At 41.1% G+C, this 10,671-nt stretch overlaps 1 protein-coding gene across 1 annotated transcript; it reads right to left on the bottom strand.

Annotated features, from left to right (window-relative positions):
• Window positions 1-7,177: 7,177 nt before the first annotated feature.
• Window positions 7,178-9,957, bottom strand: Pramel38 (PRAME like 38). Its single transcript, XM_087584505.1, is given in 4 exon segments — window positions 7,178-7,745; window positions 8,476-9,069; window positions 9,524-9,813; window positions 9,919-9,957. Coding segments are annotated over 4 exon segments (1,491 nt in total).
• Between the last annotated feature and the right edge of the window lie 714 nt (window positions 9,958-10,671).

The following is a 10,671-nucleotide window of genomic DNA, read 5'->3' as shown; positions in this document are numbered from 1 at the left end:
AACTCCTTCTTTAAAAGGGGAACTAGAATACCCATGGGAGGGAGTAAGGAGGCAAAGCTTAGAACAGAGGCTGAAGGAACACCCATTCAGAGCCTGCCCCACATGTGGCCCATACATATGCAGCCACCCAATTAGATAAGATGGATGAAGCAAAGAAGTGCAGGCCTACACGAATTGGATGTAGATCTCTCCTGAGAGACACAGCCAGAATACAGCAAACAGGTGAATGCCAGCAGCACACCACTGAACTGAGAAAAGGATCTCCATTGAAGAAATTAGAGAAAGGACTGAAAGAGCTTAAAGTGCTTCGAGACCCCATGTGAACAACAATGCCAACCAACCATAGCTTTCAGGTTCAAACCACTACCCAAAGACTATACATGGATTGACCCTGGGATCCAAATGCATAGGTAGCAATGAGTAGCCTGGAAGGGCACTGGTGGAAGGCGAAGCCCTTGGTCCTGCCAAGGCTGGACCCCGAGGGAACATGTTCACTGGGGGAGACTGGTTATGGGAGGACATTTGTGAGGGGAAGACCCACATATAAGAGGAGTGGGAGGGGTTAGGTAGATATTGTCCTGGAAACCGGGAAAGGGAATAACATTTGAAATGTAAATGACAAATACCCCAATTAATAAAGATGGGGGAAAAAGGAAGAAAGAGAGATAGAAAAATGGGAGAGACTTCCAGGACTGTACTGTGTATGACAGTAGTTTAAATATGGAACAGAGGAGATGGAACCTTAAGAGACAACCACCCCAGGAAATACATGGATCCCAGTTGAAGGATGGCACAACTAACCCATGTCAAAATGTTTAACCCAGAATTATTGCCATCTAAATTAAAACAGTAACTAAAATGGAGTAGAGACTGAAGGAAAGTCCATCCAGAGACCACCTACTTTGAGATTCATGCCATCAACAGACATCAAACTCTGACACTATTGCTGATGTCAAGATGTGCTAACAGACAGTAGCCTGGCATGGCTGTCATCTGGGAGGCTATGGCAGCCCCTGTCTCAGATAATTGCAGTCACTCACAGGCAAGCAATTTCACTGAGCTTGGAGATCTTAATGGGAGAGAGAGGGGAGAATAGAAGAAGCTGAATGAGCCTGCAACCCAATAGGAATAACAGTAATATGAACTACCTGGACCACACAGAGCTCCAAAAGACAACCAACCAACCAAAATGTATAGGTGGATTCATGGTTCCAGATAAATATGTATCAATAATTAACTTATCTGGCATCAACGGGAGGGAAGGCACTTGTTTCTGTGGAGACTTGTTGCCCCAGAGAAGGGGGATGTTAAAAGGATGAGGGAGAAGTGGGTGGGTAGATGGGGGAGCACCTTCTAAGAGTCAAATGGGAGGGAGGTTGGGAAGGGAGTTGTTGAGGGGAGACCAAGAACTGGGATATCCTCTGTAATGTAAATCAATAAAATAATCCAAAAAAGGGAAAAGAGAAAAAGAAAGGAAAAACCAACTAAACAACAAAGAAAAGGTGAAATAAAAAATAAGCAAACAAACAATAAAAGAAACAAACAAAAAAAACACCCTCCTGTCACGGATCAAAATTGAAATTCTACTAAGAATGACAGCAGTGGGCTCTTAAAATTTAGAGGTTTTCCTTGTTCCCAAAAGCAGATCCTATCCAAAAACAGAGCTATGTTAAAAAGATGCAAAGCAAAGGCTAAGGTAAGATATTTGAGTAACTCCCAAGTATAATTCTAGGTATTGTGAGTTAAAGAGGATCAAAGATATATGGTCTTCAGGTCTCCAGTATGAGCCAGGATCTCACAAAAACAAACACAAAAAGCATTTGTGAGAATGAAAATATGAGGGAATATGCTAGTATTCTTAGCCCTGAGGAGACTGCTGAGTCAGGAGGATTTTGATATCCAGCCTACCCAGAGACACACGGCCATTTCTAAGAAAGCTTGAATAAGGTAAACTTCTTTCGAAAAATCAACCACAATAATTAAATCAACAGGTTAACCTAGATGTTTGAGATGAAGCTAAACCTTGATTTGGAATTAAATCCAAGGTCTTCAATGAGTTCATATAAAGAGACAGAAATTAAAATGTTTTATCATATCTTGGCATCTAAAGGTTTACATCAAACTGCATGACTCAAGGGAAACCAATTACATACCAGTTCTGAGCACTGCACAGAGGTCTCTCAGTCCCAGGGAAACCAGGCAGCTATCCAGGCTCCAGGTCTCTGAATAGTTTTTCTGGCTCCACTGCAGCCTTTATATACCTCTCTGCCTGTCCCTCCCTGTTGCAGCCACGCCTCTAAACCCAAACTGAAACTGCATTAGTTGATTAAGCTCCACCCTTTGATTTCTATACATAACTCCCAACTACTTCATTGATTGAATCAGAGCTCTGGGTGAGAATACCTCCACACAACCCTGCCCCTCAAACATTTCACTTGTTGATTAACAACACATCACTTAATATTTGGATTTTTTGATTTGCTTACTTATTACATAGTTTAGAGTTTTGTATGGTGAGACTGGGTCTTGCTCTTAAGTTAAGGTCATTTTAGATATTTAAGTTCTAGCAATCTTCCTGACTCATCATCTTTCTTCCTGATAGGATTACTGTTGTGAATCACTGCACCTGGGCGAATTTTATTCATATGACCAAAAACAGTCTGATTTTGAGTCAATTCAGGTTTCAATCTGTTGCTGATAATACAAATAAAATAATTCATAGACATTATTGTGACTGGATTTAGAACAGTTTTTAACAGTAAGAAGTATGTTCTGGAGATAGAGGCCTGAATTGGACGTGTTTTCAATAAACTGCAGTAGCATCTCTTCAAAAGTTAGAGGCAGGAGAATGGCTTGATTCCATTAATATTTTCGTAGGATAGTAGGTGTGGACTAAGTTGGTAGAGTTACCAAGCATACATGGTGTCCCAGGTTATTGCTGACGTTAGTTGGTCTTGCTGTCTCTGACTGTAGCTTGTCCCTCCTGTGGGCCAGTCTTTAAAAATTCAAACACATTGAAATTAGAGTATTTCAAAAATATCCTGTCACACCAATATATTGGGAAAAGATCTTTACTAATCCTGCAACAGATAGAGGACTTATATCCAAAATATACAAAGAACTCAAGAAGTTAGACCGTAGGGAGACAAATAACCCTATTAAAAAATGGGGTTCCGAGCTAAACAAAGAATTCACAGCTGAGGAATGCCTATGGTTGAGAAACACCTAAAGAAATGCTCAACATCTTTACTCATAAGGGAAATGCAAATCAAAACAACCCTGAGATTTCACCTCTCACCAGTGAGAATGGCTAAGATCAAAAACTCAGGTGACAGCAAATGCTGGCGAGGATGTGGAGAAAGAGGAACACTCCTCCATTGTTGGTGGGATTGCAGACTGGTACGAGAATTCTGAAAATTAGTCTGGAGGTTCCTCAGACAATTAGACATCGAACTACTTGAGGACCCAGCTATATCCCTCTTGGGCATATACCCAAAAGATGCCCCAACATATAACAAAGACAAGTGCTCCACTATGTTCATAGCAGCCTTATTTATAATAGTCAGAATCTGGAGAGAACCCAGATGCCCTTCAACAAAGGAATGGATACAGAAAATGTGGTACATCTACACAATGGAATATTACTCAGCTATCAAAAACAATGACTTATGAAATTCATAGGGAAATGGTTGGAACTGGAAAATATCATCCAGAATGAGGTAAACAATCACAGAAAAACACACATGGTATGCGCTCATTGATAAGTAGCTATTAGCCCAAATGCTTGAATTACCCTAGATGCACAGAACACATGAAACTCAAGAATGGTGACCAAAATGCCAATGCTTCACTACTGCTTTATAAGTGGAACAAGAATACCCTTGGCAGGGAATAGGGAGGCACAGTTTAAAACAGAGGCAGAAGGAACACCCATTCAGAGCCTGCCCCATATGTGGCCCATACTTATACACCCACCCAATTAGATAAGATGGATGAAGCAAAAAAGTGCAGGCCGACAGGAGCCAGATGTAGATCTCTCCTGAGAGACACAGCTAAATACAGCAAATACAGAGGTGAATGCCAGCAGCAAACCACTGAACTGAGAACGGGACCCCCATTGAAGGAATCAGAGAAAGGACTGGAAGAGCTTGAAGGGGCTCGAGACCCCATATGAACAATAATGCCAACAAACCAGAGCTTCCAGGGACTAAGCCACTACTCAAAGACTACACATCGACTGACCCTGGACTCCAACCTCATAGGTAGCAATGAATAGCCTAGTAACAGCACCAGTGGAAGGGGGAGCCCTTGGTCCTGCCAAGACTGAACCCCCAGTAAACGTGATTGTTGGGGGGAGGGCGGTAATGGGGGGAGGATGGGGAGGGGAACAACCATAAAGAAGGGGAAGGGGAGGAGTTAGGGGGATGTTGGCCCGGAAACTGGGAAAGGGAATAAAAATCGATATGTAAATAAGAAATACTCAAGGTAATTAAGATAAAAAATTAAAAAAATAATAAAAATATAAAAGAATATGTGTTTATAAAATCCATGCCAGCTTAAATAAGTTGGCAATTAATGTATGCTCCATACATATTATTGTATATACAAAGCATCTGAGATAATGTAGCATACATACAAACTCAATAAATGTAAATTATCTGAGAAAATGTAAATAAAAAATACTCAAGTTAATAAAGATTGAAAAAAAGAGAAAAGTAGTGAGGATTGTTGTTAAGATGGGTGGCTACAGTTAGTATGAACTTAGAACAGACAGCAGCATATGTAAATTATACAATCAATGTTTAAGTCACATACTTCCCTAGAAACATAAATAGGTAAGGTTATATTTATTTTAATTTCTTATCTCCTTCCCTCTGTACATTTTTCTTTCTCCTTCCTTATCAACATATCCTTAAAGTTTATATTATAAAAATCCTTTGAGATTTTTATTATTTGATCTTTATTTATTTATGTTGCACATCTTTTATTCCATTCCAGAGCAGGGATAAGATGAAGTCAAGAGAGACCAGAAAGAAAGTGTTAAGGGATTCTAGCTACCTGTCAAGAAGTTTCTCGAAGGTTATATTAGGTATTCAGATAAGTAGATAGAATGATATTGAATTCTGCTCTGAAACCTCAACCTGTAGGGTGCTGAGGTAACTGTTATGTATTGTTACACCCTAGTTAATGGTGTTCATAGACCCAGTGAATGGATAGACAAACACTCTATTAAGTGAAGCACATTTAGACATTTCGTGGAATGACTCAGGACATTGATATTCTTTTGTCAGATCTACTTAGTGATTATCTAAAAAATAAACAAGCATGAAAGCCATAAATATACACATTTGCACAAAACGTCTAAAATATAACACATTAAAGATAATGACAAACTGGTAAGTTTTTATGCAAAACAGACACCAGGTTTCTTGTGATTATGTATCCATGAGTGCTTTTTACATTGCCATGGACCTGGATGGATGATGGCTCAGTAATTAAGAGTCCTGGCTCTCCTTTCAGACTACCTGAGTTCAATGGTAGACAACCATTTGCCACTTCACAACCACTTTAGCACTCTGATGCCTTTTCTCCTCATGAAAACCTACAGATAAATAGAACACAACTATACAGAACATTTATATAGAAATAAATGTTGTACCTTGACAAACTCCTCATTTCCTTTCACTCTCCCTTGGTGCAAGACCTCCAAGCCTAGAGACCAGAGGAAACTATGCTATTGCTGGCCAATTGAGCTCAGTGGACACACCTGAACCTCCACATGCTCTCTTCACAGAGCCACACAACTGCTACTGATCAACACCCCTGTTTTAACTAATTGGGCCATTTTTTACTTTGTGAAATTGAAGGTATTTTCTAATTTCAAGACTTCTTCAGCTAGGTATATATCTGAATGTGAATTATGTAGGTTTGGTCATGTGAAAGTGGGAATCCACAAAAGCCAGAAAAGCAGGTTTTATTACATGAAGCCTGAGTTCCATTTGAGAGTCACCTGATTATAAGCTCAGAAATCAAACTTTGATCCTCTGCAACAGTAGCATGTGCTCTAAGCCTGTGAGCAATTTCTCTCAAACTATAGGTCATTTGTTTTAAGAATATGAAAGCGTGTTTACTGTGGACAAATCTTAGGTGAGTTCACTGGTCCCAAGGAATAAGGCCAGGTAACTGGTCATGCAGACAAAAAGACAGGTTGTAGGGGAAGAGAGAAAAAAGGAGCCTGAGAGAGGTTTCTTGTTCTTTTTTGTTCTTTTTCTTTTGTCTTCTTGTCCACCTTAGGGCAGCATAAATGTCCAGATGGGTCCCACCTTAGCTGATAACTTTATTAATCTTCCCAAGAGTATGAAATGTGATATTCCTGGCATCAATGTGTTTATTTTGGCTTCTCTCCAGAGGGAATTTATTGAGTAATTAAATTTAGATCCATTATTCAATGTAGACAATAACAATGATATTTAAACAGAGGACCTATGGTCTATGTGTTTAATAAATACAATGCATAATAAATTATTTTATTGATAGTTCACTATACAGTAAGGAGTTATAATAATTAGTCTCAGGGATTTAGAATAAAACGCTTTTGTAAAGAAAATGCTTTATATAGTAGGGGGACCTGCATATTATTGGACACCTTACATACACTTTGGGTGCTACATAGAGTTTGAGAGTCCATAGGAATAATGCTCTACAGACATATGGCTGTAGCATAGAGTGTACATAGGTTCCTGGTAGTAATCTCATGGAGGCATGACAAAAAGATCAAGAGTAGAAAGTCAGAGTGGAAAGCCTGTTAACGTTGTCGTGGGTTGTCTTCTTCCATTTAGACATCTCTGAAGGGTGCAAGGTGCCTTGTGGTCTGAATGTACTGTATTTTCATCTTCTGTGGTCCATTTAATACTACTTCATTGGAGGTGTGTCTATGTTGCTTACTTTAGTTTAAATGTTTACTGCACATAACTAATCAGTGAAATAAGAGGGTTGTAAATGTAGTCAAGCAAAAGGACAAGGAAAAGAAGTATCAAGAAGACTTTTATTTTATACATGGCAATTTCACCTTGCCATTTGCTGTACCCATGCAATACCAGCGTCTTTCCATTCTGAACCCATTCAACACAAGCCTGTTTTTTTTTTTTTTTGAAATACAGAAGTTCTACTTCACAATTTACTGCCAGCAACAACAAAGCCTGGGCCCATTATGATAGACACAGCGCTCACCACATGTTTAACAAATTTCTGTAGCAAAGGAGATGTTCTTGGGCTGCCGTATTGCCCTGAGTGTATCCATGAGCTCAGAACAAAGTTGGGCAAATCTTTCCACAGAAACTTGAGCCGAGTCATCATAGCACTCGAGAGGGGCAGGGTATTGTTCCACGTTCACCTTGCTCCACTTGGCTGTGTGCTGCAACAGGTCCTTCAGAATGGGCATGGAGAATTTGTTGCTGTAGAACTTGACCGTGGTGAGCTGAGAGAAATGTCTGAGGGCAGGTAGGAGGGCATAAAGCTGAGAGTCCTTCATCCTACAACACTGCAAATCCAGAGTCTCAAGAGTATCTGCCACTTTCTCTAGGAAACCTCTCAGAGACATAATATCCACATCATGTAAGATCACTCCTCTCAATTCCAGATGTTTTAACTGAAAGAGGCTCTTACAGCAGGAGAAGGAATTCAACTCATTCTGTGAAATTATGTAGCAAGTAACTGAGAGGGTCTCCAAAGGCGTCATCAGGCACCTAGGGATAGAACAGGGGGTCAGTTCTGGCTAATGGTGTTGTAGAGATTTGGCTGGAATGTACAGAGCGGTAGAGGGAACCAAGTGCCCCATGGTGAGTTTGACTAAATGATCAAGGACATCATTTATGATGTTTCCTGTTGGAAATTGCTCAGTCATGCCCACCCCACAGTTCATGGACTGACTTCACTCTCAAACTGAAAAGCGGCTCAGCTCATGAGTCCAGAAAGCACACACAAGAACTTCCATCCCAGTAAAGTCCTGACAGCATCTCGACATTTGCATCTGGATTCTATCCCTCCTTCTGAAGTTACCCATGTTCTCATTTACAGGCCCCCTGTCCCAGGCACTCAGTGCTACTTGGCTCTCAATGTTTTACCCAAGGGAATTGAGGGAAGATATAAGGTTGTTCTATAGCTCAGGTTCACCCTATGCTACTGAGTCCCCCAACTCCTGGATATGAAACCTGTTAGAATTCCAACCTACTCTTATTATCTATCTTAACTCCAGGTCAATTCTCTAATTAATGAGTGCTCATTTGAAACACTTATTTCACCTGTAAAATTAACCGAGTGTCACTCAGTATACAAGAAAATAGGACACAAATCCTGAATCTTATGTGTCTCTGAATGTTTGTTCCTAGTGACTGCTGACATCATACACCACTCATCCTTAAGATAAGAGAGACAGATTTGCTTTGGGAGCTGAACTAGCTCTTTATTCTTACTTACCCTAGGACTTGATTCATGTGATCTCTAAGAAAATGGGGGCAAAACATACTGAGATGCTGGAGACAATTGAATTTGGAGAACTGAGAAATAAACTTCTTGATACACTTGGCTTCTCTGTCTCCTGTTTCATTGTGATTAGAGGAGATCATCCCTTTCAGGGGTTCCAGGAAGACTTTGCGGAGATTTCTCATCTGTCCAAAGTAGGGAGAAAAATGTGCCAGCTCTAACAGTGTCCACTCAGTATGCAGTTCAAATTCTGTGATATGCTGTGGATCAAAAACATTCAAGATCTCTCTGATAACATGGACCGGCAGATCCCAGATCGTCATCTTTGTACAGCAGAAATGTAGGAAGCCCTTTCTTTCCTGGGCCCACGTTAAGAAGCATGCTCGTTCTTCCTCAAGGCAAGAAAAGATGGACAGTTCAACTATGACCTTCACACGTTGCCGCCTCAGTGCATATCTGGGAAAGAACTTTGCTACTTGCTTTTCCTCCAAGTTCTCTGCTGAATGGCTGCTGTCCTCTACTCCAGTCCATATATTCCAGAAGTTATGGTGCACATTTCTCAGATCGAGGACCTGTAGTTTTGTCCTCCTGTTGGTGAAACATATGAAAGTCACGAGACTCTGAATCAGCTTTTAATACATATATCTAAACTCATCTCTCCCCTATTGAGAGGTATGTTGTTTAAGCACCTGATATCCAAACTGGTCTCAGGCATGCTCCAGATCCTTTCCCAGACTTCTGTTCACTTGACTACTTTTATTTCACTAAGGTAAACCTTACTTTTAATTAGTCACATTATTAGTGGTTGTGGGAATGCTAGGTATAGGCTCATTCTACTGTGAGGCTATATTTACTCTAGTCCATATTCAACTATAATCCATATTCAACTATCTTTAGTACAAGTAAGTTGCTTTCAAGAACCATGTATCCCTGCATGATGAGATCAAAAATTTCTGACCCAAGTATAACCAAGCCAATTACCTTGACAATCTCTACAGTGCAGTTCGTGTGCTCTCTTATACAGTACAGAGTTATTCCTTACCTTGGGTGAAACTTTCTTGTCAGTCGCATGTCTACTCCATCTAGCAGAGCCTTCATGGTTTCCCCATTAGGTGTCTTCATCAATGCCCCCACAGGGAGACAGGGAAAAGGCCAAGCTGCTACCATTTCCTTTATGAGGTTGATGTGTCTGCCCTCGAATGCCTCCTTGAACAGTGCTGGGAAGAGCATAGTAGGCAGCTCCCCAAGACAGGCTATGGCCATGGCCTCATTTCTTAGCAGAGTCTGCCTTGCCAGCTTCTGGAGTGTGGGTGGGATATGCCCACTAATCTTCTAAGGTCTCCAGTCAGAAATCTCCTGGGGAAGGAGTCAAAAAAGAATGCACTTTCAAGAAAAATTTATAAAACTTCCTCACAATCACAGCAATGATGAAGCTACTGCTCTGGCAATGGTAGAAATATCATTTTTCCTCTTCATCCTAAATTGGTCATGTAAAGAAAGACTCCCACACTGGCAATGTGGGAGATTTTTGATCCCTCAAATGGGTATATAATTTTCTGGTCAAAAGATTTTAAGTATGACACTTCCGTTTAAAAAACGGAAGAACGGAAAGAGAATTGATTGCCCAGACATATGGGCATTCTGAGACTGCAGGGCAGGAGAGACTGCCCACCTTTGCCTGCATGTCAGACCCAAGAGGAAATTGTATAGGGCCTCTGGGAACAGGAAGACAGGGGCACTCAAGTTGCAGGAGCCCTGCAGTTCAAACTGTGCCGGGATCTGAAGGGACCCAGTCAAACAACTCCCTGTACCCAAATCCCATAGGAAGAAGAACTAGAATTTCAGAGGGGCATATACACCTCGAAAAACAGAAGAGACTACTCTCTGCCCACATTTCTGACTCTAGAGGAAAACACCTAGCACCATCTGGGCCTCCTATGCACAGGGACAGAGGAGAAGGTGGGGCAGGCCTTCAGGTTGCTGACCTCAAGGAGAGCTGAAACCCAGTCCCGAGGAATGACTTCAGACCCAAGACCAGAGGTAAGACCAACTTTTTTACTCCAACTGACCTGCTTGGTGGACTCAGGACACACAAAGGCAAAATTACTCTGGGACAGGACACTTCCGATTTTTAGCTAGCACCGGATCCTCCCTGATCACAGCCTAGAGCTCCCTGATCCAAAACCCCAT

Source organism: Rattus norvegicus, chromosome 14, assembly GCF_021556685.1.
Source record: "Rattus norvegicus strain SHRSP/BbbUtx chromosome 14, alternate assembly SHRSP_T2T, whole genome shotgun sequence".
Classification (NCBI taxonomy): Eukaryota; Metazoa; Chordata; class Mammalia; order Rodentia; family Muridae; genus Rattus; species Rattus norvegicus.
Note: the sequence above shows the minus strand (reverse complement) of the source record. Positions and strands in the feature narration are given on the sequence as shown.